At 49.9% G+C, this 20,226-nt stretch overlaps 1 protein-coding gene across 1 annotated transcript in view; it reads right to left on the bottom strand.

The window, feature by feature from the left end:
* Window positions 1–19,532, bottom strand: part of ABTB2 (ankyrin repeat and BTB domain containing 2) — a 165,306-nt gene extending 145,774 nt beyond the window's left edge. Inside the window, exon 1 of the mRNA XM_020286518.2 lies at window positions 18,274–19,532. Within this exon, the coding sequence (XP_020142107.1) occupies window positions 18,274–19,156 (883 nt within the window). The 5' untranslated portion in view covers window positions 19,157–19,532. The remainder of the gene's footprint in view (window positions 1–18,273) is intronic.
* Between the last annotated feature and the right edge of the window lie 694 nt (window positions 19,533–20,226).

The raw sequence follows: 20,226 nt of genomic DNA, 5'->3' as shown, positions 1-20,226 counted from the left end.
AATTTTAATTTTTTTTTACTAACTGACATTAAGATATTCACACAGAATGTTTCAAACATTTTAGAAGGTATAACTCATTTAGTCCCTACAACTACCACAGGAAGGAAGTATCATCTCCATCTTACAGACAAGTAAATTGAGGCGCAGAGATGTGCAGTAATTTATCAAGGATAAAGCAGACACAGGATGTGAACTCAGGCAGTGCGGCTGCACACCCACCCCCTCAATTACAAAGGTCTACTGCCTCTCAGTCTACAGAGGAGGTCGACCGCCTGAGTACACGTGACCAGACTTGCTGAGCTTGCGCCCCGGGTGGGGACTGCAGCACTCCCCGAATCTGACTTATTTATTGAGGAAGGCCCCGACTTCATGCTCTGTCCTGGGAGAAGAGCTGCATACAGGAGCTGAGCGGGGTGAAGGAGGAACAGCAGACCAGAACACAGGCAGCCTCAAGGAGGAAGGGCGCAGCTGACCGGAGGGGGGTGACAAAGTTCTGAAAGCCAGGGCTGGAAGGGCCAAGGGACAATGCCAGGAAGGAGAGCTGGCATAAAGCATTCTTCTTGAAAGACTGACATTCTACTTATAAGAGACCCACTTATTCTTATTTGACTCATTCCTAACAGCCTAACGATTTTGATTCACACTTGCTGCATGGAACCGTGCGCACGGGCTTTGCAGTCTGGCTGCACTAACCCTGAATGCCTGCTCTGCTACCTGCTGTGTGTGTGTAACTTTGGACAGGTCATTTTAACCATCTCAAGACCTCAGATTCCTCATCTGTGAAATAGTGATAAATTATAGGACCTTCAGCTCACAGGCTATAAGGAGGATTCCACAAGATAATGCATGCAAGTCACTTAGTTATCTTGCTCATCTCATAGTAGATGCTCAATAAATACCAACCTATATTCTTACTGCTGCCTCATCACATTTAGTTGAGAGGATTAAACAAGGCAGCAGCCAATAAACATTGGCCGTTGTTACCTTTTCCAAGGCAACACCTCTCCCCATGTCCCCCTGCTCAGATCACTCTGACCACCATCTTCCTGTGACCACCCACAGAGGAGACCCTCAAAGACCAGCCCCTCTCTGCCTGGCCTTTCCCAGGCTGTGCCCCTCTAGGGGGACCGCTGCCCAATGGATACTCTTAGAGGAGCCCAGAACAAAACCCTCCTCCTCAGTGACGGATGAGATTCATAAATCCGCCTGTTTATCTGGAATCACCTTAGGAGTTTTTAAAGTACAAATGTTCTAGCCCCATGTTTAGAAGCTTTTACTTAATATACCCAGGGTGGGTTCAGAATATGAATTTTTTTTTTTTTTTTGAGACAGAGTCTCGCTTTGTTGCCCAGGCTAGAGTGAGTGCTGTGGCGTCAGCCTAGCTCACAGCAATCTCAAACTCCTGGGCTCAAGCAATCCTGCTGCCTCAGCCTCCTGAGTAGCTGGGACTACAGGCATGCGCCACCATGCCCGGCTAATTTTTTCTCTATATATTAGATGGCCAATTAATTTCTTTCTATTTTTAGTAGAGACAGGGTCTCGCTCTTGCTCAGGCTGGTTTCAAACTCCTGACCTCGAGCAATCCACCCGCCTCGGCCTCCCAGAGTGCTAGGATTACAGGCGTGAGTCACCATGCCCAGCCCAGAATATGAATTTTTAAAGCCCTTTAAAATGTTTCAGCAACAAACCAGGCCTGGAAATGACAGAGTTTAGAGGAGGAGGAAGAGATACGTGGGTTCATGGTACAGGTCAACACACACACCCCATACCGGGTTCATTTGAGGTTTGAGGGGCCGTACTGATAATGGAGAAGACCACAGCACAGATAACAAACAAAGCAACTATTTGACAAGAAGACACAGTGTTACCCATTAACCACGAGTGATTTGTCAGTGCCAGGGAAGCTACACAAAGGACAACGATTTGGTCAGCCTGGGAGGGCCCACAGTGGGGCCCCAGTTACACAAATGGCAACACAATAATGCAATATCCTGGCCTCGTGTCCTTCCTTTCTTCTCTTAGAAGTTTCTCTTTGAGTTGGTGTCTCCCTTGGTAGAACCATCGGAAAGGAGGGATTTCTCGGCCACATTTAGTGTCCCCTGATTTAAATCCATCTCTTGTAACAGTTGTGATGAAAGTCACTGGATTCCCTACATATTGTTCCAAGTTATTTGGATTTCACTACAAGTGGCAGATTTAGCTCATTCTGGATGCTGGCAAATGAGTGGCAATTGCATAAATATATGGGTGCTTCACACCACAAATTAATCCTATAGAAATAATCCAGCTCTGATTACATTGTTTGACTGGGTGGTGCTTGCTATACAGCCCAAACCAGCAGAAGGGAAGCAGAAATGGTAACCGCACAGAGCAGTGCTCTTTCTCCCCATCATCCTCCCAAAAGAAGGGAAAGGAAGAAAGGAGAAAAGAAAGACCACGTGGAGTCCATGATAGAAATATTTGACTTAGACATTCACGTTATGTGCTAACCCCTTCTGGGTCACTTTTACGACGGGTAATACATCCTCAAGTAGAACATGCCAACACACAGGAGAGAAAGCACACCAAACACCGTCACTGGGAAGCAACGATCGTGAGGAACGGCAACAGCAGCTGATAGCTGGGGGCTGCTCTGTTCCGGGTGCTGTGCTAAATGCTTTATTTTGCATCATCTCATTTAAATCTCACAACCAGCCTGCCAGGCAGGTTCCAGTATTTACCCCCACTTTACAGATGGGTGAGGCATAGAAAAGTTAAATAATTAGCTACATGTTCTAGGCAAGTGAATGGTGGAGTCAAGGTTTGAACCCAGGCCCCAGGTGTGACCAAATATCCTTTCAGAAGGATCCTTTCTTAGGCCAGGCATGGTGGCTCATGCCTGTAATCCTAAGTACTCTGGGAGGCAGAGGCAGGAGATTCCTTGAGGTCAGGAGTTCGAGAAGGATCCTTCCTACAGCTCAAGAGAGGCATCTCTTGGCCCTACTCTTCTCAAAGATACTCCTCCCAAAGACACCCTCTGCTAAGATCCCACTGAGCGCTCTATTAGGCTCAGTCCTCAACGTGAAGGATGCACAAGGATCACAAGGCATGGGAGGCACTAGAAACCTTTACCTCTTGGGTAAACCTCAACTTCCAAGAAGCCCCAGATTCTGGGGCAGCTCTCCTGGTCACAGTTCTCCAACACTGATAGGTTGGCTTTAGGCAAAAAGCCTCTGAAAGGGGCTCACCTCAAACGGTGGAAGGAACAGACGGTTCCTGAAGGAAAGAGGGAGCGGAAGGGTTCCTAGTTCCATCAGACAGCCTCTGACTTATGGCCAGGGGTCACAGCACAAGCTCAGGAGGAACGAGGCAGAACCCAGCCTGAGGACATGGGCGGTAGGCACAGCAGTGGAGTAGCAGGGCTCTCCCTAAACCTAGCTCGCCATCTTGAGATCGGTAACAGTCTCCACCTCTGAAGGACACTGTGTGGCTCAAAAATGACAAAATGCATGTAAAGCTTGATAACACATCTAAATTCTCACTATGCTAATTGTTTTACACACATTTTGCAATTTTGTTTAATAGTCACAAAAATCCCTAGGAGGTATTTTTAAAGTCACCATTTCACTGACAAGGTGACCACTTCAACTTCGGAGAGGCTGAGGGACTTGCCCTAGGCCACACAGCCTGGAGATCATAAAACCTGACCTTGTGTCAAAGGTCAAGAGGTTAGAGCCACAAGAATCAATGACCTTAATCTCTACTTCCATGAATCTTCCTGTTTCTGCAAACGGAGGGTTTCTGAGAAGCTGAGGGATGGTTTAAAAGTTTAGACCTGTGAAAAGCCAGAAAGCCAGCCCAAAGTGACCAACCACTGACTGACTCTAGCGGCCATGTTGTCGCACAGAACTGTCTGCTAGGGAGATGTTCTACAGCTGGGCCGTCCAATACGGTAGCGACTAGCCACACATGACGACTGAGCACTAGACATGTGCCTTGTGCAACGGAGGAAATGATTTCTCAACCTTATTGAATTTTACTAAATCTAATACCCACATGTGGCTAGTGGCCTCCGTATCGAACAGAGCGGCTCTGTGGCTTCTCCCCCTCCCAGCCTGTCAGGTCCCCTGGGCACACAGGATGAAGACTGAGAGAAAACTCATGACTTCCCAGGGCAGGCCCTGGTGTGAACAGAAAAATGTATTTTTCTCACTCCAGAGCAAACGCCACGGCTGTGCTCTTGGAACCTTTCCCGCTGGGAGAGAGAAACGGCCAAGTCCCAAACAAATGGCCTCTCCTCGATTTTCTCTCTCTTAAAAGAAAAAAAAATGTGAAAAGGGCTCCCAATTAAATTACTTAGGAGAAGCTGCCACTTTTTCTGGTGACAAATGCCTTTGGCTTCCGATGACACAAGGACTCAAACAAGGTAGAAAGGAAAAGCCAGAAGGGTAAACAAGGAGAGGCCAGGGCTCTCTAAGGTGTCGTAAATCAGGGAAATAGACCCAGGGAGCTAACAGCTTCCAAACATTCTTCCTCTTGAACTATTTTAAGCAACCAAGACACCACCTTTCAGGGGCGATTTCATTCACACCGACAGAAGAGAAGCAACGTGCTCATGATCCCAGGACTTGTCTCCAAACACACAGACAAACACACACCTTCCCCACAGGTCTCAGGCCGGCCACCCTGCTGAGCGACCTGCTATTTTAAGGCACCTAAATGGCTCGGTTGTTCAGAAGTCCTGAGGGATGCTTTGGCCTTGCTTCAGCTCTTCTGGCTCTCTCTGGCCAACCTATTCATTTCTTTGCTCAGGAAATTGCTGCAAACGCTACATCCCCACCCCGGCCACTCCCCAGGACAGGAGGAGGAGGGAGGGAGGCAGTAGGGTAAATGAGGACTTGGGAACCCAACAGACCTTGGTTTGAATCCTGCCGTGTCATTTACTAGCTATGCCACCTGAACTTCTCTGAGCCTCAGTTTCTTCAGTGGTGAAGCGGAAGTAAAAACACATATGATGATAAGAATGACATGCTGCCCATGACATATGTGAAGCACAGGGCCCGGCACTCTGTGAAGGTTGACCCACGGGAGGCATGCGCTGGGGAGGGAACATGCACGGTAGAGGGGGAGAGAATGTGGAGCAAGGCTGCCTGGGTTTGACTGCACCCTCTCCCACTTATTACCTGTGTGACCTTGAGCAAGTTACTTAACCTCTCTGTGTCTCTGTTTCCTCCTCTTAAAGGTAGAATTAACAGTACCCGCTTCATTTACCAGTGGGGTAATAATGTTTTGTGGTGCCACTGCCATTCTAGATCTAACTACGCCCTTTCCGCGGAAACAATCCGAGCTGCTGTTAGGTGTTCTTCGTGGCCCCTCCAGACGAGTGGTGAGCCAAATCGGCCCAGCTGTGAAGCGAAGGAGAGTCACCATCCTGGGTGGGGCAAGAGATCACTCCAGAACAATGACGCTCTAACCACTAATAACAGCTAATGTCTGAGTGCTCACTATGTACCAGACTCTCCCGAGAGCTCTGCCCACATGGTCTGGGCCCTACTCCAGACCCGGAGGCGGGGCCTTAAGACAGACGCACATTAATGTTTAAGCTCTCCAGGTGATTCTAATAAGAATCTACAAAAACCACAAAAATGACAATCTTATGAGAGAGGAAACTATGGTATCCCCATTCTTTAATTTTTATGTTTTTAGAGCTAGGGTCTCACTCGGTTGCCCGGGCTGGAGTGCAGAGGCCTGATCATAGCTCCTGGGCTCAGGTGATCCTCCTGCCTCAGCATCTCAAGTAGCTGGGACTACAGGCACACGCCACCACACCCAGCTACTTTTCCTTATTTTTTGTAGAGACAAAGTCTACAGTGCCCAAGCTTGTCTCGAATTCCTGGCCTCAGTGATCCTCCTGCCTCAGCCTCCTAAAGCACCAGGATTACAGGTGTGAGCCAACACACCTGGCCAGTATCTCCATTTAACAGAAGAGGAAAACTGAGGTTCAGAGACACCAAGTAACTAAATTCCATCTCTTAGCCACTCTGGGCACCCTGCCTCTCCTGAGGGGCTGAGGTCAAAACATCGTCCAGGCACGTGGATACCAAGCCATTCTGACACGACTCTAGGCCCCTGAGTCTTCTCAAACCACCTCAGAGGGTTCTCCTGCTGGCTAAATTTCTGACCCAGTCTTGACCTCCAGGAATCCAAAGCTGCCTGAAAATGGAGTCTCGCTTTTCCAGAACTGAAGGACATTCACGCACAGTCACAGTGATCCACAGAACAACTGGACCTAATTAAACAGGCCCCATGCTAATGACAGGAAACAACAGAGCTGATGATCTTCATTAAAGCCTGCTGGCTGCCTGCAGAAAACAAGAGAGCAAAATTCAGAGGCCCATGAGGCCATCAACCAAAGACTACGAGGCTGAGAATTAAATTTCTACCGCCGCAGCCCCTCGCAGCCCTGCCAGACCGTGCCCACCCTCTGGCAGGGCAAAGGAGGGTGACGTTTCAACCCAACACGTGATTGACGCACAGTTCAAGGTGGCCTGCTCCCAGCCAGCCCCCCGTGTGTATCTCTGTATGTTCAAGTTGGAGACGAACAACCAAAACCATCCTGGGATCTTTGGCCTGACCCTGCTTGTTCCGCACACAGCTCTCCCCACTTCAGTCAAAGGCCACTCCCTGCTTACAGCTGCTCAGGCCATAAAGCCTGGTGTCACACTTGATTCCTCTCCCACACTTCACACATCCAAGCTGCTGGCAGATGCCCGCGGCTCTAACTTCAAAATGCATCCAATACAGCCTCCTCCACTGCCGCCCTGGCCCCAGCCACCGTCCCCTCTCGCCTGGACTGTTGCAAAAGCCTCCTGCCTGCCCCCCGAGTCCACACTCAGTGCTACTGTCCATTTCCAACACAGCGGAGAGGGGCCCTGTTGAAATACAAATCAGATCATGTCACGCTGTGCCTATGTCCCTCCGATGGCTTCCAGCTTCCTCGGAATTAAAAGCCGGGGAACTATGGCACCATGGCCCAGCAAGCCCTACCTGACTCACCACCTACCTTTCCCTCTCCAACTGCATCTCCGGCTACACTCACCCCAGCCGCATGGGTCTCCTTGGAGCTCCTGAAACCCACCAGGAACACCTGCTGTTCCCTCTGCCCAGAGCTGTCTTCTCCAGCCACGCTGGCCTCGTGGGGTGCCCCAGCATGCCTTGCTCATCCTCATCACCCTCAGGGCCTGCGCCCGCTCCTCCTCAGGTCTCCTGTATTCACTTGTTCTACCACCAACACCTGCAACGGTGCCCAGCACACAGTGAGTCCTCAGTGTTTGCTGAACGAACAAATGAACGTACCCCAAACCCAACTCCTGGCCTCCTCCCCTGCTCTAACCACCATCTGTCTCCTCAAATACCAACTACCTAGGATATTTCACAAGCATCCACAGGACAAGTGGGGTCATCCTTATGCCTTTTCGGGGGCAGCTCTGCCCCTGAAGCCTTCTCACCTGCTACTGAACTGGGTCCCAGCTCGTCCTGGGAGGGTTAAGTCCAAAAGAACAGCTGCAAGCAACTCGCTCCCAAATTGTGTCCCCATGGGCAACTCGATTTACCCGGCTGCTGAGTTGAATGTTCTACCTTCTCCAGAATATTCCATCGATTTTCAACTTGGGATTTGGCGGGTGCATGGGCTGGTGGGGAAGACGGACACAGGAGCCACCCCATTTCTCTAGCCTCTCACCTTGACTTGCCCAAACCCCACTCAAACTACGTGGCGGTGAATAAATTGGGATTTGGGGCCCCTACACCTCAGAGCACCGAGCTCCACGTCTCGGCCCTCAGAATTCCTGGCAGCCTGTCGTTCTCAGTTACTCTCATTTTCCCTCCTCTTTGAAACACTGGTCCTGCCAACTGCAACAAACAGCATTTAAAAATATCTTGCTGGATTATACAGCTCTGCCTTCTAAATTCCTCACAATGCCTGTCTCTGTCCCACATAGTATAAAGAAGGGTGTAGCATATTTAATTTTTTTTCCCTAGCTTCTCCTCTGCTATAAATACCCAAGTCTGGGTAGGCGGGCTTCAAACACCGGCTGCATGAAGTCACCTCGGGGCTGGATCTCGCCACAGAGCTGGCCTGCCAGGGCCTGGACACAGCTGTCCGGCGCACACAGAACTCATCTTTCTGGGGAAAGGGGGAAGGAAAACCCTAAGTACAGTAATCACAGTTAATCCTAATATAGAAAAGCTGGTGTTTAGTACTACTGGCAAGCCAGGTCCTCGGAGAGAATGTCCAGCTCCATCCTGGGCTGTTTCTTTCCCAAGGATACTAATTACAGGGCTTGACCTTAGGAAAATGATTTCACAGTGTCCATGTGGGGTCCAGAAACATTATCAGAGACAGAAAGGCCCTTGGAGAATTTCGTTCAACCTCTCCACACCACAGAGAGAGAAACAGACATCCAAGAAGATGGAATGATTCACTCACTATAGGTCACAGAGGGGCCAAGCTCCACCCCAGAATTTTCTGGATCCAAGTCCTCAAGCTGTCTTGCACTGGAATGTTCTAGATGCTGGTGCACACACACTCACTTGGTGTGTGAGCCTCAGGCTTGTGTTTATTAATAGCTCTCCTCACAGCAAATACTGATTTTCATATTTTAAAAGGTACAGACTAAAAAAAGTTGTAAAGGTTTCAATAAAAGCTTGGCCTCAATTGTAGGGATGGTTTTCATGCACTGAAAGGCCTGCTTCATACTCTTTGAGGTCCAATTTAACCTCCTCAAACCTAACCTTGTATCTCCAGCATGTCCAAGTTTAGTTTTCCTGTTTAATTTTTCCATCATGGCCTGACTGTCCTCAGCTTACAGAGAGCAAATAGTGGGCCTGAAATCACTAATTACAAATGACTGTGTGTATAGTTTTGCAATATGTTCATGGAGTTTATCTTTTTCAAGTGACAAGAAAATCCCTTTGTAACACCAGGTTCAGGAACAGGACTAACACCTGAGTTATTAGCACATCTATTGATGATCTACCACATTTCATTATCGTCAGCAGGATTCAGTGGGGCCTTGGGGGACTCCCATTCAGATGACACTGAGCTAAGGTGGTTCCACAATATCAAATATTTAACATGCTTGAAATCTTTACTATCCATGTTCTGGAAACACCTTAACCAAGAATTAGCATGTGAGTGAACCTCTCTGAGAACTGAGCTCTTATTTCCCAATATGATAAACCCTAAATGGGAAGTTGAATACTGTATATCAAGTCAGACTTAAAATAAAATTAAAAAAAAGTTCTGAGCCAGGCGCGGTGGCTCACGCCTGTAATCCTAGCACTCTGGGAGGCTGAGGCGGGCGGATTGCTCGAAGTCAGGAGTTCGAAACCAGCCTGAGCAAGAGCAAGACCCCGTCTCTACTATAAAGAGAAAGAAATTAATTGGCCAACTAATATATATATATATATAAAAATTAGCCAGGCATGGTGGCGCATGCCTGTAGTCCCAGCTACTCGGGAGGCTGAGGCAGGAGGATCGCTTGAGCCCAGGAGTTTGAGGTTGCTGTGAGCTAGGCTGATGCCATGGCACTCACTCTAGCCTGGGCAACAAGCGCGACTCTGTCTCAAAAAAAAAAAAAAAAAAGTTCTGGGATCCTCTTATTTCACCCTGTTTTATTCTGCTTTCCACGTCCATGACTGAGAATCCTGCTTTGGTTAAGTCAATCCAATGGCCTCATTTAACAAGTCTGCCAGTCTCGACCTTCATTCTTTGCTGGGATTGTTTTGGCCTGAAAGGCTACGTTCAGGGTGGTGGAGGAAATGGAAGAGTCAGAATCTAAATTCAACAGGAGCAGCAGGGCTGGTTGGAGCCTTGTTCCTTATTCCTGCTCAACCCGAGCTTGCTCGCTTAAGGTCTTTTACCACTTTCGCTGCTAGGACAGCACAAGGGTGCGTTCCTGAGGTCAAGCTTTCCATCGCCGAGAGGGGCAATGCAAGGTCTGGGGCTGCGGCTGAGATGAGCTGGAGAGCAGACACACTTGAGTTCTGAATTATAAAAATGAGTTTTGGAAAACTCTCGTCCTGCACTCTGGCAGGCTCCTGAACATCTGGATAAAAGATGTGGGAAAGTTTTCCTTTGCACTGCGTTATCTCCCCTGCTCCTCCTTGTCATGTATCCGAACCTTCCAGCCAAGCAGGGTCACTTGTTATTCTCCAACACAGGCGCTTCGGCTTCCAGGTCTTTGCTCACCCTGTTCCCTCTGTCTGGAAGCCTCTGTGAGCTCTGCACTACCTCCCCCTGTCGCAGTTGCATCCCCGCCTGCCCGAATCACCGGCACGTGTGTGCCACATCCTCTACACGGCAGCCCCGCCAGCCAGGAGTCCCCTCTTCCCTTTCAGCTCTCTAATCACCAAAAGCTTCAAGGCCCCCATCTATGGGGTGGAAATCACATACATCTACCTTACAGAGGGGCTGGGAGGATTCAACAAAACAGCTCCCGAAAAGCACCCGTGACCTGGCGCCAGCACGTAGCAAGTGGAGACCGTCAGTGTCGTCTTCCTCACTGTTGGAAGGCAGCGATTGCAAACTCCTTCCTGCCTATCCGTGTATGCGCTTTCCCTACTGGATTCTAAACTCCATGACAGGCAAGATCAATTCTTGTCCTCCTCCAATCTGTCCCCATTGCCTTGGACGTAGCTGGTGCTTGGTAAGTATCTGATTAATTAATGACGCCAGCGTGGCATTTCTCAGGCTCACTTGGGCTGTGTTCCTTAAGCGTCTCCTCCCAACACAACAGGCAGCTCCAGACACACGGCCAAAGCTGCAAAACCGTTTAGGCCTTTTTTAAAACAAGCAAGACAACCACAAAGTGTGTTTACATGACAGGCCAGCAAAACACAAAACACCTGCCATTTCTGCGGCTCAGGACTTGGTATTTAAAACAAGCTGAGTCCGATATCCACAGCAGACGTGCTCCCTGGCGGCCTGGGCCTTTGAATCTGCGCGGTCACTGTCATCCTGGCAGGGGCACACGTGAGCTCAGAGGGAGAGGTCTGATCTCACCGTCCACCACCAACCAAAACACTGTCTTGAGGGCAACCAAGCGTAACTGAGCAGGGTGCAAGGGTGCTTTTGCCAGAGCCCATAACTTCCTCCTACCTCCACAAACAAACAGTTAGTCACCAAGGAAGGCCTTGTGAGTAACACTCGTCCCCCTTAGATCTTGGGTCATGATCCTCCCCTGCACTAGAGATTCCTACTTTCGCAAAGTGAACATGATCAATGCACTCAACACGTTTGTAAAAATTAATGATAATGAGAATATTTTATATGCCAGGCAGAATCCCTTAGAGGCTCTTATTAAATTCTCCCAATCAACCCATAATGTTGGGTACTACTATTTTCTATCCTGTCTTGTAGAGTGGTATTTCTCCACCATGGGTGAATTTGCTCCCCAGGGGACATCTGGAAAAGCCCAGGGGCATTTTTGATCTTCACAAGTGGTGAGTGTGTAGGGGAGGTGCTATGAAGCATCCTACAATGCACAGGACAGCCCCATGACAAAAAACTATCCAGTCCAAAATGTCAATAGTACCAAGGTTGAGAAAGCCAGTTACAGAGGAAGAAACTAAGTCAGAGAAGTGAAACAACTTGCCCAGGGTCACAGAGCTCACAAGTGTGGTTACCAGGAATTACACCCAGGCAGCCCCACCCTGGGCTGTGCTCTTACCACCAAGCCTGAGAGCATCCCCACCACCCCCAGAGCACTTAGTATGCACCAGGCACAGCTGCCCTGTGTATAAGCACTGGCCCCTCACCTCACAGTAGAGGAAATAGAGACCTGGAGTGACCTGCTCGAGGGTATGGGACAGTAAGAGGCAAAAGCAATTTGGGACCTACTTAGGCTCCAAAGCCAGGGGACTTCAATGCTTTGCTAAGCCACTGATTTATTTTCTCCCTGAGCTCCAAACACTGAGATTTACTCAGCAGCCAGACACCATGCTGGACTCAGAGGAAACCAAAGCCCCCTTCATCAAAGCTTTTCTGCCAGCTCCAGGGCCCATGAGCTCAGATCCCCAAGACCAGCGGCCCAGACTCAGGATCCCTTTTGGCGCTGTCCATCCTTTGTGCGTCCACCTTCCCTGAGCTGACTCACCCTCCTTTGGAAGTAGATTCTGTAGCTTTTCTGTTCAGCTCAGCTTATTGATCACCGGTCCTCCCTGGACAGCAGAGCTCCCTGCCCACTCAAGAGCAGCAATAATGGCTCCTTAAAATCAATGGCACCTCCAGGGCATGCTTCCTGGGCCAGGAGAGCCAGCAAGAAGCATTTAAACAGAGTGGCTGCATCCTTCAGAGAAAGATACACACCCAGGTGTCAAGTGCCTGGTCCTTCACTGTGGTTGTGAAGATTCACTGGCCTAACTGATTTAAAGTGCTTGGACACAGCAGGCCATTAACAAACAAGATCAGGCCATTAACAAATAAGATCTATAATAAGTACTGCTGTTGCTATGAGTTTGACCTTAGCTGGCATCTAAAGGGGGCCAAACACTAACCTGTATTTGCTACCTTAGATTTTGTGATTCTTAACAGGAAAAGTACAGGCTTGGGGCTTGAGCAAAATGGGACTTAGTCCTGGCCTGTCCATTACCACCAAGCTGTGAATTCTGGGCTCCTGGAGGCCTTTCTGTGAAAGGACATCCCATTCCCAGGATTTTTATGGGGACCTGGCAGGATCACAGATGAGAAGAGTCTTAATTAAGGTGCTGTAGGAAAAGTCAGACCTATTAGTACAGCTGCAGAAGTGTGGGAATAGAGGCCAAAGGGGAAATATTGATGGTGAGGAGGAATAAGGACAGATCTGAAGATTTGCAGCAAAGTGTAGCTTGTTTCAGAACTTCAGGTGTGGTGATGCATGTGGTTTTATGCATCCCAGGTGATCATGGCAGTTGATAACCTAGGGTCAGGTCTCAGACCAGAGGTAAGTGAAGTGAGACACAGCTGCAACTTCTTTTGAGCAATAAGTTATCAACCTAAATTGTCCTCTGGGGCAGTTCTCCTGGCAAGGGGAGACTGGTATTGCTATTCCTAAGGAAACTTTCAACTCAATCCTCCTGTTAATTTATCTGCTGCCTGGCGGATTACACTTCTGCTGTGAAACCCTTCCACTTTGGGTACCCTGCACTGAAGGCATCCTCCTAACTGAAAACCCACCCAACTCACATCTTATTCACCACAGCTGGCCTTGGGAACGCTGCTAGCAATTAGGGTATCAGAAGGCTGAATAATGTCCTTATGGTGTGGGTACCCCCGCACAATGCTGCCTCTATTCATCAAGAACTTGAAATTCTCAGACTCAGTAGAAATAATAGTTTTCTTCCAAGGTATCAATGGAATTCAAATGCAAATTTTGGAATTAAGCATGTATAGTGGGATCTATCATTTGCCCAACATTTATAGGAGCACCTACTATGTGTTAGACACGTGCAAGGCATGGGGAGACAACCATGCCTGTGAGCCCAGTTTGATGGGAGACAGACACAAGCAGGAAATGATTCAAGAACATGCCCTGGGCGTTGTGGAAACTATCAAGGACAGGAGGCTCTTCCAGTCGGGATTGGGGGAGTCAGGTAAAAGCTTTCTGAAGGGGGAAGTGGAACAACTCCACCTTGTTCCTCTAACTACTTAAGGCTGAGCTTGCATTTCTCAGGAATGCAAGAAAAAAAATAAGTTTTCATTTCCAAAGCTTGCTTTGTTTCAGTTTTACCAGCTCCCTTGCATTCAATAAAATGGTCAAAGAGAAGGGAAGCTGCCCGCCTCCCTCAGACTACCCAGGTGTGGAAACTGATTAAACAGCACCGAGCGAGCTCAATTAACCCTTGCTCCTTTCGTTGATTCTCAGTGGAAATCCACCCCACAAGCTCCTCGTGAAATGAATCCTACAACCAGGAAAAGAGGTTTCATCCCTGATCTAGATGCAGCCCACTTCTTTCTCAGCTGTGAATGAGATGTTGAGACTTGTCTCAGCTGGGAAATTACTGAATGATCCAGAAAAATCCACAGTCACTATTTTTGGCCTGAAGGTCCTTAGATAGCAGTATTGATGTTACTGGCTATTACTAATGAAACTCCAGAGAGAAGCCCTCCTTGACCATCATTTAAATTAGCCCCAGTCACACTACCCCTTTACTCTGTCCCTTTTTTTGGTAAACAATACTACTAAGAGTAAATCCTCATTTGTTTACTTTTTCTTATTTCCTCCACTGGATTATAAACTTCAAGAGAGGAGGACTTTCCCCCGTTTTAATCCATAGCACTTTTACCAGTGGTGGGCATAGGGTCAGTGCTCAAACAATATTTGTTGAATGAACTGATGCTGTTTACTGAGGATTTACTATGTGCTAAGATCTCTAAATCTATGCTGTCACTTAATCCTCATACCAACCTTAGGAGCTAGGTGCTATTACCATTCCCCATTTTACAGAGGATAAAACTGAAGCTTAGAATGGTTAAGAAATTTGTGCCAGGCCACTCACACAAACAGCAGAGGTGGGCTTCAAACTCTCACGGTGACTCCAAAGCCTGCGTTCTTCACCACTATGATAGAGCAACACTTGTGCATATTCTGGATACTGCTTCGGAGTAAGAATATTCTCACCAATATCCTACCATTTAACCAAGAACGTAGAAATCAGATATTTTCTCAAATGCCATGGACCTTCATGAAAGCTTAGTAAGAAAAATGGCCAAGGAGAAACTCACAAATGATGCTCAGCATCAAACTCACATATGGGGAGTCAAAGGAGGAGAGGGAGAAGGGGGGTGGATGGGATAAGTTTCTATTTTCTGCAAGCTCCTTGTTTATAAATACTACTCTACTGAAGTGGTTTTTCTACCTCCCATAAGGAAGAAGTCATGAAGATATCATCATTTAATGACATTGCCCTGGGACTCGTGACATCAATACCAAATGAGCAACAATATATAACTCCTGCTACACTGTGAAGCTGGGGTGATGTTTTATAAATGCTACAGAACTTTTATTATCTGTCTCAGGCTGAGCAAAACCATATTTGTCCAGCATTCTGAGTAATGGACAGGAATAGATGGATCAGGGCCCTTAAATTCCTGCTTGGAAGACACTAAAACTTTAAAAGCCCTATATAGCTGAGTCAAATGCATGTGCCATGCTGTATAATTAGCAGGCTTAACAACAATAAATATATAATTTAAAGGGAAGACCAGCAGGACAAGAACACTAACAGCACTCTGCCTCCATGTGTAGCCATTCCCCCAGTTGGTTTTCAGCTGTATAAACTGTAACCTTGCTGGCCTTGGGGTAATTTCAATGTAACAAAGGTTTGGATCTCTCCATTTTTTCCCCTAAGCAGTTTATGCTTCCTTCTGAAGCCAGCTTTCAGGCATAAGTAATTCATTGCTCCTCTACTAAACATTCATTTCACTTTGTCTAAAGAGACTTAATAAATCAGCCTAGTTATTGTTTAGTGTGGCCACCCCCTGGTTTTCATGTATAAAAAATGAGCATCCACGTTACTAAGTGGAAGTGAATGGTTACCTTGCCTGCCAGAGAGTTCCCTGGAGACCAGGGAATGTACAGAGGGAGACACTTTGGCTCTGAGCATCCAGGGAGTTTTGTTGTCTGTCACACAGTCTGGAATCTTGACCACCATGGCTTAAGGAGGATTGTTTAGGGTGGGGGTAGGGAAAAGGTCAAATCATGGGGTCAAAAACCCATCTTATAAAGGCAATCCTCAGGAATGCTGAAGCTAGATATGAAATGGTTCTTTGGCTGGAAGCCCTTTAGAGGAAGACACATGTTTTCTAGCAATTTTCAGGGTATCCCGGACAGGCAGCTGCTCTACCTAGTCTGTTTGCAATTAGAAAAACTGGGGAGTAGTTTCTCAGTGTGCTGGGCACCCATTCCGCATGAAAGCCTGGGGAGTAGTTTCTCAGTGTGCTGGGCACCCATTCCGCATGAAAGCCACGTTTTGTTTTGTTTTGTTTTGTTTTGCACCTATTGTTCCACCTTCATTCTTGTTTGATTTATAGGGTTAGGGCTTCAGTCTTTTATCTTAGGAGCCTTTACTTCTCTGAGTTCAGTCTGGGCCTCCACTCAGCCAAAAGTACAGAACTCTTCCCCTCAGTTGTGAGGACAGGTGGAAATCCCCCTGCCCTCCACTTCCTGGCCTGGAGGTGGTGTTCCCGGAGTTGATGCCATAAACCTGGAGGGTGAAGCACAATTAGCAGCAGTGACATCATCAACTGAGACTCTGGACTGACCTCAACTCTGACCTAAGAGGAAGAAAATTAAAAGGCAAATGCTCTTCCATTCCAGGTATCTGCTCTGGCAGTCCCAGAACTTAAAAACAAAACCAAAGACCTCAAAGCAAGCCATGCTGAGAATCCTTCACAATGGGGCTTCACATGTCAACTGCTCTCTTTGGGAACTGGACTCATAAAAAACAAGGCTGTCGGCCGGGCTTAGTGGCTCACACCTGCCTGTAATCCTAGCTCTCTGGGAGGCCGAGATGAGCGGATTGCTCAAGGTCAGGAGTTCAAAACCTGCCTGAGCAAGAGCAAGAGCAAGACCTCATCTCTACTATAAATAGAAAGAAATTGGCCAACTAATATATAGAAAAAATTAGCCGAGCATGGTGGCGTATGCCTGTAGTCCCAGCTACTTGGGAGGCTGAGGCAGAAGGATCGCTTGAGCCCAGGAGTTTGAGGTTGCTGTGAGCTAGGCTGACGCCACGGCACTCTCTAGCCTGGGCAACAAGTGAGACTCTGTCTCAAAAAAACAAAACACAAACAAACAAACAAAAAAAACAAGGCTGTCACCTCTCCTCCTGTGGCTAAAAACTTCAACTCTGGAGCCTGCCTCGATTCAAATTCCAGTTTTGTCACTTAATCTGCCCAAGATAACTCAGATACTATTTAACTGCTGGGTATGGTGGTTTCCCTATCCCTATCATTAAAATGGGGATGATACCATACAGTAGGTACCTGCCTAATAGGGTTGCTAAGATTACTTGAGTTAAATACATAAAATGCTAAGGGCAGTGACTGACACATTGTTATGTTAGATTTCAGCTATTATGATGTTAAACCACGCTTAAATTAGACTTCCTTTATCTCTTGCCAGTACCCACCTGACCTCTTCCACTGCCTGCTTGTTTCCCACTGAAAGCTGCTCCCAAATGGCCTTCCAATCACATTGTAAGGATGTCTAACCACTGTACCATTCTAAATAATTTATAGTGCCAGACTCCTGAAATTGAAGCGTGATAGGCAATTTGCTGTTGAACACTTGTCACACCCTAACATCATCAGGGAGAAAGTCAAGTGCTTCACTTCCACCCTTTGCACTAAAGCCATGCCATTCTTCAGAGATGTGCAAACACCCAATGGTTCCTTTCCCCAGGCTCAGCACCGAGCTGTTGTCCATCCCTCCACACCCCTTCCCCATAATGTGGCTTACTGGGTGTGTCATCATTCCTTTTGAGAAAACCTGTAAGGTTGTACATTTAAATGCAACACAGATTCATCTTCTACAGTTGTCTTAAAAAAAAAAAAAAGAAAAAGAAAAAAAGAAATGCAACACAGAGTTTTAACCGGTGGCTCACTTGGTTACTGATAGCTTGGGGGGAAAAGGCCCTGGGAGCCAACATGTGGCTCCGTTTCTGGGAAGGGGATTCAGGAGTCATCAGGTCTATCAGCCCTGGGCACAGATGGTTAAGAACCCACCACTACACCTCCCTCTCCCAAGAAAGCGCATCCTTCAACCCAGCAAAGGCCTAGGTGCAGCACAGGTCTTGGGCTTCCCGCTCCCCTCTGCCCATTTCTTATCCAAAGTTCAAGTCGTGCAGTTCAGATTCTCTGGGTGAGAAAACCAGGGTGCAGAACCTCAGCCAATCTGCCCAGCTGCTGGGGAAAGACAGCAACTAGAGACCCAGTCAAGTAAGGCAAAGGGCAGAAGGGCAGTCAGTTGTACTTCAAGAGAGGTTCAGGAATGGCTCGGTCAGGAGGCTCAGTCTCACCCAATCAGTGAATAGCCCCCAGATAGTCACAATGCCACGCACAATAGGATGGAGAACATCAACCACGGCTTCACACTCCAAAAAGCCAGTCACCCTCAGCACAATCTCTGGCAAGAGCCATTTAATGAACTCCGCCAGCCTCAGCACAAACGCTTTCTCTCAAAGTACTCGCACACCCACCAGCCTTGTCTAGGAAATTCACTCCCTGGGTCGGCCGGGGTCCCGCGCGCTTACCATTGGCGTTTTTGCCGCAGATGAGATGCTCATAGGGCTGCAGGACGCCCCAGAGCTCGGCGTCATTGTTGATGACCATCTCCAGGGCCTCGGCGGACACCTCCCCACCTCCGGCACCCCCGCCGTCAGGGCTCTGGCTGGCCAGCACTCTGGCCCGGACCTCCTCCACCAGGTTCTCCGTGCAGGCGGTGAGCGAGATGGCTGCGTACTCGTGGACGCGCACGGAGACGCGGGTGTCCACCATCCAGCGGAAGAAGCGGCCCACAGAGAAGGTGAGGCCGCAGCGCGCCGACTTGCCCCGACGCAGCCCGTCGCCGGCGCTCATGCTGTACAGGGACAGCGCCTTGACCGCGGCCAGCGCGCAGCTCTCGGCCAGCGCCCAGCTGTGCACCAGGCGCACGGCGCTCTGCACCTCGAAGCGGGTGCACTTGGCGTGCAGCACGCTCAGGCGCTGCGCCTCGCGGGCCACGCGGATGAGCGCCCTGCGCAGCAGCCCGGCCAGGCGCCTCACCGCCTCGGCGGAGAACTGGGGCAGCCGCCGGCCGCCGGCGCCTTTGCGGAGCACCCGGGCCACGTCTCCCTCGGTCCAGGGGAACTCCTCCAGCTCTGGGAGCCGCGGGCAGCGCGAGAAGAGGTCGGCCACTTCGGGGTCCTCGGGCAGCACCGTGTTCACCGTGTCCCAGCTGTTGTGGCGGCTGTTCATGGAGCCGGAGTAGCACCACCAGGCCGCCCCGCGGTGCTGCTGCGCCGAAGAGTTGAGCGCCTGCGAGTTGGACTTGGAGGACGAGAGGCTGAGCGAGCGGCACGAGTCCCCGGCCCCATACCCGGAGTCCAAGGTCAAGTCCTCCAGCGTCTTCAGGGTGGAGCTGTACGTCCCGGCCATGGGGAGCCTGCCGGGGGCGGCCTCGTCGACTGAGGGGCGCTCACAGCTCCATGCTCCCTTCCCCAGGCGGGCAGAAGCAAGCTCTAGGCTCTCCGGGACGCCCTCCCTCCTCTCTGCGCCGCGGGGCTCGGCGGCCGCATCGCCCGCCCGGCGGCCGCGGGAAGCCCCACGCGCCCCGCGTCCCGCCGCGAAGCTGCCACCGGATCGCCCCCCGCCGCTCCTGCTCGGCGCTCCCCCGGGTCCACCTCTATGCGCAGCAGAGCGTCCGCCCTCCACAGAGAAGGAATCCCGAGAGGACAGGGCGGCGGCGGGCGGCGGCGCGGGGCACAGCGCGAGTCCGGGACCAGCCGGGTTGGGAAGCGCTCGGCAAACTTCTGCGCTGCGCCGGCCGGCGGCACAGCTGGGTACCCGTCTGCGGCCGGCATGCAAATAACCCCGGGCGGCCCACCAATCACCGGCCGCGACGGGCAGGCGATGCACCAATGATCTCCGACGGGGCGGTCACTATGCAGATTTCGCTCCGTCGCCGGTGAAACCCCGCGGCGGCGGAGGCGGGGCTGGAGGCCCGGGGTCGGGAGAAGAGGCCGGGATGGGGGAGGAGGAGAGCGGAGGACGAGCGGGCGGGGGGCCGGGAGCTCAGCCCCGGGAAGGAGCGGTCGGAGCCTCAGGCTCAAACGAACATGTCAAGGAAAAGCCCTTCCCGCCATCCAGGCTTCGGGCTTTCGCGGCTCGCTTTCAAGCCTTCTGCTGCCAAGCTTCCAGGGGGGCGGGGGAGGGGGACCTGGCCGGGCACACCACCTCTCTCCTCCACTTTCTGCCGAGCCCCTTCCGTTTGCTCAGACGAAACGCCAGTTGTGTTTGGAGGGAAGGGCGGCCTTGCTTCTCTTCCCAAATCCGTCTGGTTTTCTTTACGCTGCGATCTGGGCTCGGACGAGGACAGAGTTCCTCCTTCACCTGGGATCTGCTACGTGGCCGGGCTCCGGGGGCCTCCTCCCCCCGCCGGTAGTGTCACACGCACTTTCCAGTATTGCTTTAGGGAGAGGGCCCTAACTTTTGTCAGATTCTCAAAA

This window comes from Microcebus murinus, chromosome 4 (assembly GCF_040939455.1).
Source record: "Microcebus murinus isolate Inina chromosome 4, M.murinus_Inina_mat1.0, whole genome shotgun sequence".
Lineage (NCBI taxonomy): Eukaryota > Metazoa > Chordata > Mammalia > Primates > Cheirogaleidae > Microcebus > Microcebus murinus.
The sequence above is the reverse complement of the archived record's forward strand: the minus strand, read 5'-3'. Positions and strand labels throughout refer to the sequence as shown.